This window comes from Diceros bicornis, chromosome 33 (genome assembly GCF_020826845.1).
Source record: "Diceros bicornis minor isolate mBicDic1 chromosome 33, mDicBic1.mat.cur, whole genome shotgun sequence".
Classification (NCBI taxonomy): domain Eukaryota; kingdom Metazoa; phylum Chordata; class Mammalia; order Perissodactyla; family Rhinocerotidae; genus Diceros; species Diceros bicornis.
Window position 1 is genome coordinate 15937448 of NC_080772.1, and position 18257 is coordinate 15955704.

General features: G+C 37.7%; 1 protein-coding gene across 2 annotated transcripts; it reads right to left on the reverse strand.

Annotated features, from left to right (window-relative positions):
* On the reverse strand, positions 1-17923 carry TTPA (alpha tocopherol transfer protein). Of its 2 annotated transcripts, XM_058528772.1 has the most exons (5): positions 17657-17920; positions 10576-10729; positions 5428-5621; positions 3696-3806; positions 1-636 (listed from the first exon to the last, which is right to left on the reverse strand). In XM_058528772.1, exons 1-5 carry the CDS (start codon positions 17858-17860, stop codon positions 463-465), a joined length of 837 nt encoding a protein of 278 aa, XP_058384755.1. In that variant the 5' UTR covers positions 17861-17920; the 3' UTR covers positions 1-462. The 2 variants fall into 2 exon arrangements, with proteins under 2 accessions (XP_058384755.1, XP_058384756.1); XM_058528773.1 differs by lacking the exons at positions 3696-3806; positions 5428-5621 and having other exon boundaries at positions 557-636; positions 17657-17923.
* Positions 17924-18257: the final 334 nt, after the last annotated feature.

Genomic DNA, 18257 nt, shown 5'->3' on the forward strand with positions numbered 1-18257 from the left:
GATCGAACCCGGGCTGCCAGCAGCGGAGCACGAGCACTAAACCGCTAAGCCACGAGGCCGGCCCTGTGCTAATATTTCTTTTCAGTGGATTATTTATACATTTATTACTAAACCAATGTAATCAGAGAACTTGTTTAAAATGAAACTTTTCAGAAACATACAAAGGTGCACATGAATAGCTACTTTAGAGATAACTTTCTTTCAAGTGCAAAAATCAGGAATCTCTTCTATGCTTTTAAACTGTACTAACATTCAATTACCTCAAAGGTAAAGAAAATGCATATAGAAAGAAGTTTCCCAAATACTTGTGTTGCTCAAGTCAGATGATTTTTACATTTTTAAAGACCAATTAGACAAGCATTAATTAGTTTAAAAGATTCTTTTTCTTTCATTCATGTAACCAAGTAGGATCTCACTCATGTATTTTTAATTAGGAAGCCATTCACCTTAAATAACTTCTTCTCATTGAATGGTCTGTGAAATACTGCTGAGATAATTTTCAGACTTCATTATAAAATCTGTCCACTCCTGACAAATGTCCTCTATGGAGAATTCTTCACCACCATATTCCAGAGGCAGAATGTCTGGGAAATACTGAAGTAAGCTCTGTTTGTAATTGTTCCCATGCAGATGAATCTGAAATAGCCAAAATGTTTTAGAAGGTATGCCCTCTGCCCCTCAATATATAGATGCATTTCCAATGGAAAATCAACACCATAAAATAAGGTACTCTAATAACTTCTAAGATGGGAGAGCATGTACAAATACTACATCCTTTATTCCTCTGCTTATGAATCTAAAAATTTTACTTATGTTTAGATTGTGCTGCTTATGAATCTGATCATCTTATTGTTTCCTTATATTTGCATTCTTATAACTATATAAGATTTATAAAAAGATATTCTTTCCCTCTTTCAAAAATAGAGTTTTAAAACTCTAAATAAAATTATCTTATACATTCTATTCCCTAATGTCCAAGTGATTCTTAGCAAAATATCTAATATCCTAGGACTGTTCTGTAGATCATAAAAATGTACTACCTGGTATTAGTAGTATTAAATAAAATATATATAATATAAAAACATATAAAATATTATGTATATTAAAATAATATATAAAATATATTATACATTATATATTATATTATACAGTTTATATATTATATTATTATATATTATAATATGATATATAATAATAAAATATATATATCATTTAGTATATAATATTAAATATAAATTTATACATGTAAATATATCTATAAATATAAATATATAAAATAAAAGCATATATCTAAGCACACAACCAGGTACCTGGGGAATAATTTATTTGGTTCAGTTGATGGATACTCTTGGCCGGTACAAAATTAAGAGACAAGAACCTTAAATTTTCAAATATTTTAAACTATAAAAATTGATCATATAATGCCCTAAAGTTAAAGCCTTGGAACCTTCAATTAAAAGCACATCTTGTCAAAAATAAATAAATAAATAACCTTTCTCCATCTGTTAGGGCCGAACGTTCACCTATACACTCGACAATTATTTAATAAGCACCTCCTGTGTGCTAGGATGTGGGGATTAAAAGGTGAATGAAACAAATCTCCTGTACTCAGGAACCTCACAGTCCCGATCCTTGATTTTTTTCTGAAATGTTTAAAATAGTATCAGCTAATTGAAAAGAAATTCTACTATCTCCTCAGGAAGGGGGGAATAAAAACATTCACAGGGTATTGCCACAATGTTGAAAGGGAGAAAAGCAGTTGGATCTGGCGCCCTGCCATTTTATCGTCTGTTTCGTGTCAAGTAACTTGCACTGAAATGCTTCACCTAACTTCCCAATTTTTTATTTTATTTTTCTTTCTTTCTTTTCTTTTCTTTTTTTTTTTAGACATGGACAGATAGATGTAAGAGGTGTAGAGCTCTAGACTCACGGTGTTCTCAATGCTTGTCTTTGGGATAACTGGTATTTTTTTTTGAGGAAGATTGGCCCTGAGCTACCATCTGTTGCCAATCTTCCTCCTTTTTTCCTTTTTTCTCACCAAAGCCCCAGTAGATAGTTGTATGTCATAGTTTACATCCTTCTAGTTGCTCTATGTGGGACGCTGCCTCAGCATGGCTTGATGAGCGGTATGTAAGTCCATACCCAGGATCCGAAGTGGGGAACCCTGGGCCACTGAAGCAGAGTGAGACCTTAACCACTACGTCACTGGGCTGGACCCTATTTTTCTTTCTTTTTTGCTCATATTTTCCTATTTATTAGGTTCAGTTTATTGTTGTTTTTGTTTTTATTTGTCTAGAATATAACCCAAAATAGAAATACTTATTTTTATATCTTTCAGAGTTAAACAGAAGGTGGTCAGCTATTATCAAGCTACATTGAAGACAGGAAAAAAAATCAACAAACAAAAAACTTGACATTTACAAAAATGCAAGAATGAAAAGTGGCCCTCTTCATAGGGGTGGTTTTTCTTGAAGACAGATAGAAATACCTACTGGACAACCTCAGAGAAGCTCTAGGGGCATAATTTTCTGACCAGATGCAAGAGGTTACATTTTCTTACTATGAAAAAATATATTTTCTAAAATTCCAAATATACCATTATAACTCACATTATCACTATTTATCTTTAAATAATTTTTGAGATTTAAATTGTCAAAGCTTTTAAAAGCTGTTTTGTGCTCATGCATTAAATGTTGCCAATGTTTGTTTAAATAAATGCTGTAAAAATTATTCTTTACAGATTAATGTAGAAGAGTGGTTGCCATTCTTGGGAACTCAGATTCTGTTTTCAATACTTGAGAAATCCTGAGAGATATGAGATATTCACCTGAGGTAAGGCTCCACAGGATAGGTACAAAACATCAAATCTCTTTGCTTTGACTAACGTGACATTAAGTCACATACTTGGGTACTGTGGTTTTCAGTTACACATGTCTTATTTAAATATATTTAATTACTTTTTGCATATATAATACATTCACATGGCTAGAATCAAAACAAGATAAAAGATACACAGTGAAATGTCTTCCTCCCAGCCCTAATCTCATCTATCCCATCCATACCCCTACTCTGTTCCACATAGGTAACCACTTAGGTTGTTTTCTTGTATATCCTTTTAGTGTAATTTTTATGCAAATATAACTATAGATTCTGATTTCTCCCCTTTTTATACAAAAGATAGCATACCATAAACACTAGTCTGCATTTTCTTATTTCACTTTACAATACATCCTGTGAATCTTATTGTATTCCATTGTGGACATGTATCATAGTTTATTTAACCAATTCCCTGGTAATGAACACTTGGTGGTTTCCCATCTTTTGCTGCAATGAATCTTGTTGTGTATGTAATTTTGTTTCTATGCAGATATATCTGTAGGATAAAATCCCAGCAGTGTGCAGGCTGTTATTTTGATAACTATTACCACACTGCCCTCTATAGGGAATACACCATCTTACACTCCCACCAACAATGTATGAGGCCCAGTTTCCCCACAGCCTCACTAACTTGATTTTTCTAAATTAAAAATAAACTTTAATTTATAAAAGTAGTTAGCTTGTTAGATAAATACTCAAAACAATGGGCTAATGGTGTGTGGGGGTGGGGGTGGAGAGATAATAAAACAATCCTTAAATTAAAAAAAATTGGAACATTTGGTACAGAGGAATAGGGACTTAAAATATGTTTTACTCACCCGTCCCTTAATTTTTTCAGTCAGGAATGGTTTAATCATGGAAAAGACAGCATCAAAAATTATTGGCTCATTTATCAAATGGATACCACGAACTTTTAATGGAAAGGAATCCTTTTGAAAATAAAAAATAATCTTATTAATAACAAAGCAGAGGTCAACATATATTCCTATTGACAAGTCCGTTCTCTGAACACTTGCTAAACTTACAGCAGTACCTAAAGTGTGATTTTATTTTCAAAATTGTTTATTCTGTCAATACAGTAGCCTGCTTTATAGTTCACTGTCACTAGATTAAGAAAAGACCTGTGGAAAGGTTTCACTCTGTAGCTTAGGCGAAGTATTTTAAGAAATACCTGCATCTTTCATAAATAAGACAGGAAATATCTTCCCCAATCACACATCAATGTTCTTTTCAAGAAGAATGAGTCTTTTTGATATTTATATTTAAACTTTTCCCCCAATTTTTTTATTTTGAGAAAAAGATCAAACTTTCATAAAAGTTGAAAGAATAGTACAATAAACACACACTTTTAAACTTTTGACACAGGTATAAGTCTTTCACAACAAAGTAATACAGGCTTATGTCGAAGGTTTAAAAAGTTAAGAATTGAAAGAAAAACCCCATCAACAGTTTCCCTACCCAAAGATGTCTTGTTAATATAAAGACTTTTCCTGCTGAAGTTCTTTCATGCAAAATTCTTTTTGTATTCTATGCATAGCTTTTAAAGACGTGTTATCAATTTGGGGCTTTTCCTTCCAGGTTCTTTCTATGACTATTTTTATTTTAAACATATTTGCTAATATGCTGTCTAAATGATTTGCACCATTTTGTTTCATTGATATAATACAATTTTTATAAACATTATGAATTTTAACATTGTTGCAACAATCCATCACATGGATTTACCATAATTTAAGTAACCATTTTCCTATGTCTGGACAAATAGCTATTTCTAATTTTATTCTAAAAAAATTCATGCTATAGTAACTATCTTTATCTATAAAAGGCAATGGTGGTTGTAAGTGCAACTTTTACATTCAGATGACCTGGCCTGAAATCCCCACTTCACTGCTGACAAAATGTGTCTGCTTGGGCATTGCTATGTCACCTCTTTGACATAACTAATTAATTTATAAAATGGGAAAAATAATAGTCATATGTCATCATAGGCTTCTGTGGCCATTAAGCAGTAAGCACTTGAAACATTTAGCAAAGTACCTGGCACATAGTAAGCTATTATTATTACATACAAAGTCTCTACTATATCTAAAATTATTACTTGGCTAGGTTCCCAAAAGTAGAATTACTGGGCAAAGATGATGGCCATTTTAAAAACTTTTTGATTTCTGAAAGAACTGTATCAATTTACAGCTACCAAGACTTATGTAAATTTTATTGTACCATTGCTACAAAATATTGTTTTTTGAGTCAATTTTTTAATTTAGGAAGAAAAAATTAATAACAGAAAGATAAAGTCACCACATTATTGTTTAAATGTATAAATTCTGTGGTTACTAATTTTGAACATTTTCACAGTTTGTTGCAACAGTCTTTCTTTTATAAACTAATAATACTTTACTTCCTCTTAGCATTTTTGAACTCTAAATATCATTTCTAAAACTTCATTTAATTTTTAATAAATGTACCCTCCCTTCTCTTTGTCTAACAGATAACTGAATTTAAATCTCTTATTTGGAATTATCATCCCAAAGAGTTAAAACATACACTTACTGTAAGAACAGCAGCAATCTTCTTGGCCACCGATGGGGTAATTTGAAAAGCATGAGAAAACTGCCAGCCTTCTAGATCAAAGATGGCCTTGATACCATTCCGTTGCGTTTCTAGCTCCTGTACAATAAGCTCGGATGTGATCAGACTTACACGAAACACATCATAAGCTGTGAAAACTTTTGGGTCCCAGTGTACTAAAAAAATAAAAAATAGCAAATCTCAGCATTGTATAGAGAATCAGAGAGACTTACAAAGGGAGACCAACTCTTTTTAGACCTAAACGATCAGTAGAAATAAAAACAAATACAAAAATCATGACTTGAATAATAGATCAAATTGATGGTCCAAGAATACGTGCCTACTCCTCCCTCCCTCCTCAGATCCCTAGCAAAGAACAGATTTTTAAGAGCATGAGGGAAAAAAAAGAATGAATATAGGCTGGATTTGATTGCCATATGAAACTACAGCCCAAGACATGCAAGACGGGGCTGTGGCTAAAGATGGCAATGCCTCTGGGTAGGCTCCAAAGTGAGAGGTGTTGGAAATGGAAAAAGCAAGGGCCTGGATTAGGAAGAGTATCTAGGACCCTACAGTAACCAAAGAGGTTGCTAAGCGAAATGCATGAGGAGCAGACAGGGGGCTGATCTCTCTGACATCTCTCAGTCACAAGCAGCATGTAGCAGCCATGTCCGTATAGGCTAGAATGCTAAGCGTGGGCTTTGGAAAGCAGCGTCAAGGCAGCACTCAGGCAGCTGCCCACACCCAGGAAAAACAAGAAGTACCTGTGCTAGGAAGAGGAGTTACTACCATTCTGTCTTTTCCCCTCCCCCACCATACCTGAGGCAGGCCATGACATGGAGAAATGACAGTAATGGACAGGCAAGCAGGTAATCTTAAAAAAAGGTATGCATCCACTAAGAATTATAATATTTTTAAAAACACACACAAAGAAGAGAGGAACCAAACTCAATAGAGAAAGGCACTAAATCCAAGGAAACAGTTAATAAAGAAAGAGACATTAAAAGAAGCGAAATAGTTTCAGTGGGGAAAAAAAAGATACTGTAGTCTATTATTATAAGAAGACACTCTTATTAAAAAGAATCATTTGAGATCTTGGAAAACTTAAGCAAATCTCAGTTGATGGAACAAATGACAGAAAAGACACAGCCAATGAGTGAATATTGGTTTGGAACATCAAGCTGAGCAATTCCCTCAAACTCAGCACAAAAGAGCCAAGAGTTGATATGTATGAATAAAAAGTTGAGAGACATGTAGCTAGCTCCAGAAGTTTCAACATCCAACTAATTAGCGTTCTGGAGGGCAACAATACAGACACTAGGGAACAGAAGAGAGAGGAATAGTCACAGTAGAGAAAAATTTTCCAAAGCCAAAAAAAAGATGCAAGTCTTCAGATTGAAGGTTCCATGGAGTGCCTAACAAGACAAATGAAAAAGGGTAAAACAGATTCATGACTAAGTAACAGTAAAATTTCAGTAAACCAAAGTTTCTGGCTTAGACAACTGGGTAGAATGGTGGTACCATTTATTGAGATAGGAAACACTGGAAGAGAAATGTTTTGGGAGGAAAAGATCATACATAGTTCTGGACATGTTAAAATTGGTGACTGTGAGACACCTAGTTGCATACAGCTGGAATAGGGAGCGGTTGTATGGATCCTTGGGGACAAAGAGATGATGGGGTGAAGACACAAATCTGAGAGTTGTTTGTGCTTATATGACAGCCTACGACAGCAATTATCTTAGCTCTATGTTTATCTTTGTTATAGTAGAGAGATAAAGTAGCATAAGAAGAGGAAGCTAAGGCCAATGTCCTAAGGAATTTCAGAATGTAAAGGGTGAGTAGACTAGGTGGTGCCAGCAAAGAAGACTAACTGAGAAGGGGCAGCCAGTTAAGTTGGAGGAAAACCCTAGGAGAATGTGGCATCAGAGAAGCCAAACGGAGAGGATATCTCAAGAAAGGAAGTGGTTTGCTGTGTGGAGAGGTCAAGTAAAACAGGACTAAACGTGTCCATTAGATTTGGTGAAAAGAAGGACGCTGATGATTTTTACGGTCATTTCAGCAGAGAGTTGGGGATGAAACCAGATCAGGGTGGATTGAGAGGAACTGTGAGAAAATATGGATGGTGAACATCACTGATTTGAGAAGTCTGGCTGAGAATGAGAGGAGGGGGGAGACAGCTGGAGGGTCTTGTGGGATGGAGGAGGAGCTTTTGTTTTGTTTTAGATGGCTGACCCTTAACACATGTAAATATTAACGGGTAGCGTCTATAGCAAGGAAAAATTAGAAGATATAGAAAGAGAAGAAATATTCAGAAGTATTAGGGAAGGCAAAATGAGATTGCCCTTTGTTTTTTAAAAGCCTCAGATTCCTGGTAAGAATTTGAGTAATCAATCCATGGATAACCCAGCTCAAATATACTATACTACTTCAGACATTGGCTGAGAGCTACGATGATGAAAAACATGAGGAGAACAACTGAAAGTCTGCCGTTCAGAAAACAGTTACTGACCTAAATTTCTGAGCCTACCGTCATGGTTGTCTAGACCGGTGTTGTCCAATACAGTAGCCATTAGCCACGTGTGGCTATTTAAATGTAAATTAATTGATTCAATTAAATAATTAAATAAAATTAAAAATTCAGTTTCTTGGTTACAATAGACACATTTCAAGTGCTCAACAGCCACTAGTAGGATGGTGGCTACTGTAGAACAATTTCATCATCATAGCCAGTTCTATTGGGTACTGCTGGTCTACACTCTATGCTCCTTTAAGGCAAAAAGAAAACATGTTAATTTTCAGTTCCTTTTCCAGCATATATCTAACATTTATTGAGTACTTATTGCATACCAGGTAATGTTCAAATTATATATTTTATACATGTTACAAGATTTAATACTCAGCAGCAACCCTATGAGATAGGTTTTTACTATGCCCATTTGACAGATAGGAAAATGGAGTTACAGCAACATAGCTAGACCATACAGCAGAGCTGAAATTCCAACCCAGGCAACGGCCCTAGAACTTGCATTCCTAAGAACTAAGCCACGGTCAAAATTTAACACTCACTGTTAAATTTTACTTTTGCTGCTGTAGTGTAGTAGTAAGTCTCAAAAGGCATAAAATTACATCCTCTGGCTTGTCGGCTAATAATGGCAGAAACTTACTTTTCACCTTGGGTTGTCCTGCTGAACTGGGGAAAAAGGCCCGGTGCATTTTCTCATTGCTTTTACTGCACAGGAGATTACCGAGGAAAGGTGATTATGCTAGCATTCTACCAAAAACCTCTACTACAGATGTCCTTGTTTAGTTCCTCCCATTAATTCAATTACATTTAGAAAAATTATAAATCTTCATCCTATCCTTTCATTTTACTCATAAAACTCTTCTGAGTTTCTCCTTTTCACCCTATAATAACATAGGTTATTCTATATAACACACAGGAGATTTTTGCTGCATACCCTCTGTTCTGACCATCACTAAACCTACATGTTTTCTTGATTTTAAAATCTCTTTGAGCTAAACAGTACACTTATAATTTAATATACTACAAGAGACCCTGGCTAGACAATAGAAGACTATCAATTCAGTGTTAAGGTGTTTCTGATTAAAGTAGCACATTTGCTTTTTCACTATCAAAGTACCATGTTTACTTCTTAACTTGCCCCAGTTAGTTTATGAACAAACTTGAAAAAACTCCCGACAGGCAGTGCAGAGCCAGGACACTTGCGGAAAGAATCATCAGTAGGTTTCAGTTTTATGCTCCTGGGACCCCTGAGTCGGGTTGCCAGATAATATATGATGCCCAGTTAAAGTTGAATTTCAGATAAATAGGATATATTTTTTAGTATAAGTATGTGCCAATTATTTGCTGTTTATCTGAAATTCAAAAGTAACTGGACACTCTATATTTTTATAAAATACAGGTTTGCTTGCTACATAAAACATAGATACTTTGCTAAATCTGGCAACTCTACCCCAAGGAACTCATGGAACTTCATTTAACATCCTATAACACTGGTGGGGCAATGAGAAGACAGAAAAGACAGTCTGATGTCTGTTTTATAGGCAAGGACTTCATGAATAACCCAGCTGTATTTGACACATAAGCTGGAGCAAAAAACTAGAATCATTCTACTCAGTCTTCTGATACTCTTTCAAGAATTAAATGCAGCGTCTTCTTGCAAGAAAGCAAACAGTTGAGTTACAGGCAGGTATCTTATCTATAAGCAGGCAGGAAAAGCAATTCTATAAATAATGTAAAGTTCCCTAGAATATTTACAGATGTAAAAGTTTCTGTAAGACTATAATTTATAAGATTCTGCTCATGAAATGTGAGTTATCTTTGCCCTTCCAACTGGGCCATGAGAGGATGCTGGGAGCAGTATGAGTCCATTTTCATTATATACCATTTTTAATCACACACAAGTCTAAGGAAGGGTCAGAAGTTACAGGCTATAGGTCACCAACCTACAAGAAACACTAGGAAGACCTAATGGTGAAAAAGGGAAGCAGTGAAAACAGAGGGGCATGTGGAATTCAGTGTTGTCAACAAGAATGAGCTCCTTGCTCCTCGGCCTGGGGCATTATCCAACTAGCCATTCATTCACTCACTCCAAAAATGTTTAACAAATACCCACCAGGTGCCAGGCCCTGGTTTCAGTGCTTGGGATATATCAGTGAACAGAACAGACAAAATCCATGTTCTTGTGGAGATTCTATGATTATAGTTCAGAATTCTTATTTGGATTTCCTACTAAGCATTTTTGAAACACTACCTTAGTCTTTTTCACCTTTTCCCCCTATTTCTCTTCTCTGTTTTCTTTTATTCTTATTTTATAAAGCTGATTGTGTGGAAGAATGGAGTTTTGGTTTTTATTAATTTTATTAATGGAGTTATAAATTATATAATTATAAAATTCATAAAATTTTATTAATTTTATTAATGGAGTTCATTGTTTTTTATTAATTTTTTCACAAGCCCGTTTTATTATATTTGGGGGGGCACTGAAATCTAAATTAAACTTAAGTTAAAATCTAAAAACCTAAATGCTTAAATATGGACACATTGAAGCTGTCTATATGGCAGTCAAGAAAAACAAAGAGGAAGAAGTGCTGTGTGTGACTTACCAATTCTATAAAGAAGAACTTTGCTGCCCGTGGGATCTCTGGCTCTCAGGACGCCCACGTAGCCAGCTTTCAGAAGGCCAAGAATACTTCTAGGATGTAGGTCTGCACTTATTTCTGGACATTCTGCTCTCCACTTATAATAGTTTTTTAGTAACTGAAAAATAAAATTAAAATTGTCTATAGATAGCATACACGGTAAGCACTTTGTAAAAATGGTAGGAAAGCCTGGGCATTCCGTGTGGCCCTTGCCATCCATTATGTCAGGATTTTAATCTGGGGTGTCTTTTTAGCTGTAAAAACTAAGTTTCCCCATCAAGGATCTCAGGTGATAGGAGTTAATCACAAATTCAAAGTTGAGTAATTTTCCTTTGTCTCCTGTGGCAAATGGTCTCCAAAGATGGCTGCCAACAACTCCTCCCCTCCGGGTGTACACAGGCCATTGCCCCCATCCAGAAGTGGAATCCATCTGATTCCTTCCCCTGGAATCTGGGCTGGCCTTACAACTTGCTTTGACTGATAGAATGTGGCAGAAGTGACACTGCACTAGGTTTTAAAAAGTCTGGGACCTTCTGCTTTTGCTTTTTGGGATCTGAACAACCCGTAAGATTACTAAACGGTAAGTCTACATGGAGAGAGACCCTGGAGGATGAGAGGCCATCTTGGATAGTGTGACTTCAGCCGAGTTCCCATGTGCTGCAATGTGGAGCAGAGACAAGCTGTGCCCGTCGAGCCCTGCCCAAATTGGAGAATCACAAACAAACAGTTGTGGTTTAGGCCACTAAATTTTGGGGTGATTTTTTTACTCTGCAGTAGGTAACTCAACATCCACCTTTAGTCTTTTTTGAAATAAGGAAGAATAGAAATCAATCAAATGAATTAACTCTACGAATATTGTTTGAACATCTACAATGCTCCAGGCACTGTTTTAGGCCTTTGAGTGACAGCTGTGAACATTAAAAAATCCCTGCTCTCCTGGGAGCTGACCTGTTGGTGACAACTGGATCCTACAGGCCATGCCATGTAGTAAGGTTCTGCTTCTTCAGAAAAACCTTGGTTCCTCCTCTTATCATCTGTGTGACCTCGGGTAAGTGTTTCACTCTTCTGAGTCTCATTTCCTCAATATCTGCCTTGGAGGGTCATGTGTAAAACGCACATGGGCATAAGGAGCAGTAGTTAGCGCTGCCATTCTTATATTAGGGAACATTATCAGGATTAATCATCCAAGTATTTAGTGCAGATTTATATTAAAAATAACTAAAATTTTTTGGGTTTTCTTTCCTACAAAAAAGAGCTAAATCAAAGATACAAAGGGACATCTCTGTACCACTGCTATACTTTTTACTAATAGAAAAACAACAAAAATCAACTTTGTTAAGAGTGGGGTACATTCAGAGAGCCTGCAGAACTGTATGCCTGGATATTAGGTCTTAGCAAAATATGGTTTGAAGGACTCTTGTTTTCTTTTTTTCCCAAAAGAACCACAAATAATGGTTACTCTGCACTTACAAATAATACAAACATTGCCAGTGTATTGTGGAGAATACTAAAATCAAATTACACATTTAAAACTTATTATATTTTAATTTTCTGCTATGATTTTCAGCATTCTCAATTTTTCTAAAATGACAATATATTTGAGTTTAAAGAGCTCTATTAGCATGTGGAACTGAAGTTCAGATGAAAAGAAAGGACAAATTTTATATCTGAGAGTCACTGGAATGAACGTGATCACTGTGACCATAAAGCAGTAATGATCGGAGGAGAAACTACAAATACAAATTTCAAAAAATCAAGTAGAGGGTAAAATTCTGAGCCTTGGTAAGTGTCAGTGTCTGGGAGTGGCTGGAGGAAGAGAGAAGCTGGTTGGACCATAGGAGAAACGGCACTATGGTGTAGAGAAGAGAGGAAAAATGTGTGTGTTGTTCTGCTCCTATCTCCTTCTCTCTCTCTGACATTGTCTCCCTCTCTTTCTCTCTTTCTGTCTTTCTCCTTCTCTTTCATTTCTGCATTTAACAGACTTTTCTTAACTGTTTAAAAAAAGAGAACACAGCTAAGAGGTAAATGCAATAGAGAGGTAAGAAAGAAAACAAGTCAGTAAATTTGCCAACAAACAAATAATTGGCGACCTAAATAGCAGATTCCAAAAGCAGTTAAGAGCAAAAGGCACATTGTAGATTCTGATATATTCATTCTACTCTATCAGATGAATTTCTCTTCTGCTTCCTGTCTTAGGGGGCATAAGAATAAGTGTTAATAGCATTTGACAGTGCTTCTTACTTTTTTGATAGTTCACTCAGGCATAAAAATAGTCCTTTTAATTCTGATTCAAGCAAAATGCTAGAAGCAGCATATTAGCTCCTATACAGAAATAATTTTATTTTCCCATGGAACCATAAAAGTCATGGCTTCATTAAAAGGGATCTTTTAGGTAATAGAGGCAAAGCCCTCAGCTTATTCATCTCTGCAGAGTGCTAGGCACCTAGGATACAGGTACATGTGTTGAATGAAAGAATAAATTCACTCATGAGTAAACCAGCTGGATCCACACACTTGAAAAATGACTTTTGTAAAGATGCACAAATCACTCATACCTCTGACATTTAACTTTTGCAAATTGAAAGATCTAAGCCCGGGGCTTGCCCCATGGCTTAGCGGTTAAGTGCGAGCACTACACTACTGGCGGCCAGAGGTCGGATCCAGGGCGCGAACCAAAGCGCCACTTCTCCGGCCATGCTGAGGCCGCGTCCCACATACAGCAACTAGAAGGATGTGCAACTATGACATACAACTATCTACTGGGGCTTTGGGGAAAAAAAGGAGGAGGATTGGCAATAGATGTTAGCTCACAGCCAGTCTTCCTCAGCCAGAAGAGGAGGATTGGCATGGATGTTAGCTCAGGGCTGATCTTCCTCACATAAAAAAAACAAAGTTATTAAAAAAAAAAAAAGAAAGAAAGATCTAAGGCTGGATCTTGGATTATTACTTTTCTACTTATAAATAAATTCAAAGGTCCAGCTGACATAAACAAATTATGTAAATGACGGAAACTACTACTGAGCAATTCTCAAACGAACCACTGAAAGTCCACAACAAAATTGGCTGCAAGGGAATATTCATTATTGGAAGGCATCTGTTTTGTGCAAGTAGGAATAAATAAATATAAAAAGTTATGGTTTATTTTAACTATGCTTTGTAATAGAGCAGATCGCTTCTTACATTTTTCATGTACTTTCAAACAAAATAACGACCATATTCGGGCCCTTTTAATAGGGTTTAATGGCATCATTTCAATTCCTCCTCACAACCACGCTGAGAGTTAACTATTGTTACCCCTCTTTACAGAAAACTAAAGCTCAGAGAAGTTACACAATTGTTTAAGGGCAATAACTCTCAGGAGCAGAAGTGGAGACTGAAACTGACATGTGATATGATACATTTTACAGGAGGGAAGTTTCATATTTAGAGGGAAATTAGCAGGGAGAGTCAACAGAGTTTTGAAAACTTTGAAGTCTTTGGGAAAACCATAAAAATAACTAAAGGATAAAAAACTTATGACATGAAGCAAAAATATAAGGAACTGGACTCCTCACTTGTGAAAGACAGGAATTCACAAAAATACGTAGGACAGAGATTTACAGTTGGTTGTTTTTATGTTCATTGTTTTAAACAGAAGGGGCCAGAGTAGTTAGTGTACTTGAGAACACAGGCTCCCCTGAATTTCACCCAGGTTCAAATCCCGGCTCACCACTTAGTAACTGTGATTTTGGACTACTTAACGCTTTACATCTCAGTTTCTTCTAAAATGAGAAAATACTGAGATAATCCACACAAACACTAACTACCAAAGTACCTGGCACTCCATAAACTATTAGAATTATAAAAAACTCTTTAATTTGTTATAACTTCAAATACAAAAACTAGAACAATGAGAAATTTCATTATAACTGAGGGACTTAAGCTTTCTTTATACACTAAAACTCTAGGGCTTTTATAAATAAGGGAGTTTGAGTTGAATTAACTGCCTTTGTGGAGGAAAATGACAAAATAGTTTTACATTCTAAGCTTTTCCCTCTCCTTTTTATGTTGGCAGAAAAGTCAGGCCAAGAGTTCACGGACAGAAACTTGATCCCTAGCCAGTGGATTTAGACACAGTCCTACTAGCTAATTCCTCAAGGACATGGTGCAGAGAAAACAATTCAGGGAAATAAAGGATGCAGGGAAAAAAAAAAACAACAACAGAGGATGGAGGTAAATTTTATTTCTTCTGTTTAGACATTACTTTTAAAAAAGCAGCTATGGGGCCAGCCCCCTGTCATAGTGGTTAAGTGCGCGCCCTCCACTGCTGACAGCCCAGGTTCAGATCCCGGGCGCGCACCGACGCACCGCTTGTCAGGCCACGCTGTGGCGGCGTCCCATATAAAGTGGAGGAAGATGAGCACAGATGTTAGCCCAGGGCCAATCTTCCTCAGCAAAAAGAGGAGGATTGGCAGATGTTAGCACAGGGCTGATCTTTCTTACAAAAAAAAAAAAAAAAAAGCAGCTAAAATGAAATCTGTAAATCACACACACTGTTTATTGTTAGTGCCTCTCCACATATATATGTTTAATGCCTCATATAAACTGCACTCTTCATAGGATCTGAGATTGTGTCTTCACATTTAGTAGCTGCTGAGTAAATATTAGCTTATTACTCACGATGTTGGGACACCTGGGTAGTCATCTGACCAAACAAAAATAAATAAAGTCAGATTCCTACTTTATTCCTAACATCAAAGTAAATCTCAGTAGATCAACAATTCCAACATTAAAAAGAGAAGCTGTAAATTATTAGAGAAAATTCTGGGGAGAAGAGCTTATAACACCCAGAAGCAATCAGATAACAATCTAATCAATATATTTGATTACATAAAAACTTTTAAATTCTGCACAGAAAGAAAATAGTACAATCTCAAAAGACAAACAACAAACTAGGACAAAAGCTTATTTTCTTTAATACATAAACATATTTTATGAATAAAAATATTGTATATTTTATGTAAACAAAATGGAAGAAAATGAACAAATGGCAAAAACAGGCAGTTAACTGGAAAAGAATTTAAAAATTTTAAATAAATAAAAGATGATTAACTTCATTTGTAATTAAATAAATTCATATTATAATAATAATGAGAATCAGTTCCTTACCTATCAGGTTGACATACAGATCACAATGTTTGATAATACACTGTGGGTGATAATATGGAGAAAAAGGCACCATTTTGTAATATAGAAGTGATAAAGTTAGTGCAAACACTTTGGAGGATAGTTTTTATATTCATCCACACTGAAAATGCATATCTCACTTCATCCTGGAATTTTGTAAGTTGCACTTAACCTATAAGGACATATTCCTATTTTCTCACAAAGACAAATGTACAAAGACATACTAGAATACCCAGTTGGTGATGGAAGAAATTCCATTTGTCTTGTTTATTGCATTTTGTGTATTGCCATGCAACTCATAGGAGTTCAAAAATAATCATTGAATAAAGGAATGAACAGCATGCACGGGCACCATCGCCATTGGCTGATGACAGTTCCTATGTCCAAGAACAGAGGACTAGTAAATCAAATTGAATATAATAAATTCATACAATGGAATAGTACACAGCCCACAAAAGAATAAGATATATGTACACATGCTGAAATAGGATGATATCTATGATAAACTAGGTAAAAAAGGCAAAATGTAAAACACATACATACGCTTGTGTGAACGTAGACTATATGGAAAGATAAACAGGAAACAGTTAACAGTACTCCCTCTGGGTAGACGGTGTGCCAACTAAGGATTCGAGCTGGGAACTGTTTTCCTTTAGAAAGGTAGTTTTAGGGGCCGGCCCCGTGACATAATGGTTAAAGTGTGTGCGCTCTGCTGCTGGTGGCCTGGGTTGGGATCCCTGGCACGCCTATGCACCACTTGTCAGGCCATGCCTTGGCTGTGTCCCATATAAAGTGGAAGAAGATGGGCACGGATGTTAGCCCAGGGCCGGTATTCCTCAGCAAAAAAAAGAGGCAGATTGGCATCGATGTTAGCTCAGGGCTGATCTTCCTCACAAAAAAAGAAAGTTACTTTTAGAAATTTACTTTGTACTCTTTACTATTTATGGATTTTTTTTTTTACCATACCTACTCTATACTTTTTCAATTAAAAATTAGTTATCAGCAATTCAAAAACCTCATCTGAGACACGTTGGGATTCTGCCTCCCAGCACACAGAGTGACACTGAGCAAGGCACTTGGAGAAACGGCTGGATCAGGTTCAATTGCTGGGTGCTTACTATGTGCTGGGCTCTGTGCTGAGTACATCGTGTTCTGTTAAATTGGTTAATGTTCAATCCTGGAAACCACCCAATGAGGTAGGCGTTCTCACCACTACTTAACAGATGAGGATGCTGAGGTCGAAGGGACAGAACTCAAGGTCGCATCCCTCTTTCTGATTCCTGTCTTCCCAACACCCCTTCTCTCAACCAGCTGTAACGTACCTGGAAACACAAAAGAACAGCCTCATCCCCGACCCTTCCACTCAAATACACTGCACTGCTTTGCTGTCTTGACACTTCAGTATTACTATTAATAATACTATTTTGCTAGAATTTGGCTTTAGACATTCAGTTTTACTGGCAATTTCATTTTCCCCGCCACATCTGCTCAAATGTGATCAATCTAGGCTTTCTACTTCTCAACTGTTACTTTGTTTTATATCACTGGCTTTCGCCACAGAGAGGAAAGGCATTTCCCCAAAACTTTACAGGTTCGGGGGACCCATCTCGGGCAGAGTTCCGCTGTCTGGGGTCAAATGGGCCATCACTTCAGAGGGCTCCAGCTTTTTCTAGGTTTCCAGTTTCCATGACCCAGAGAAACTGGAAGGACCGGTGCCGGATTGCTGAGAACACCTGTAGCCACAGAGCCCGCGCCCAGTGCGTTAGGGGCGTGTTCCCATCAACGTCCGGCTTGAAACTTGGGCTTTCGCGGGGGTCTGGGCACAGCCACAGGGAGCCAGCCCCGTCCGCACGGTGGAGAGAGCAAGGAGGCACCTTACCCGCCAGGCCAGGTCGAGGTCGAAGTCCCGGGCGCGCAGGAACCGCAGCAAGAAGGAGTCGGTGAGCGGCAGCGGCGTCTCCGGGACGCCCTCCGCCCGCGCGCGTCGGCGCAGCTCCGCCAGACTCGGCTGCAGCAGCGGCGAGTGGTCGGGCAGCGCGCTGAGCTGCAGCCCCGCCGCCGGCCCCGGCCGCACCTCTGCCATGCCCGCCGCCGCGGCTCCGGCCCCCCTGCCCCGGGCGGCCGGGAAAAGCGCGGCCTCCGCGCCACCCCCGGGCCCTCCTCCCGCGCCGCTGCCGGGCGCACACCCACCCCCCGCCCCGGCCGGCCGCGGCGGGCCGCGCACTCTGCCGCGTGGGTGTGCCGGAGCTGCCTCCCTAAAGGAAACCACGTGGTGTCCCCAGGGGCCTGATCATTCCAAAGGCTCCGTATAGTGATCTGAGCCTTCCTCCAGGCAGGGAAGTCACTTGTGTTCGACGGCGAGCGGACAATGTCATAAAAGTTTGTTTGCCTACTTTAATTGTGATTAGTTCGGCTGTTTGAAAAATAATCTGCTGGAGAACTTTCTTTTCTTCGTTCCTTCCCCCGCTCTCTTCACCCTC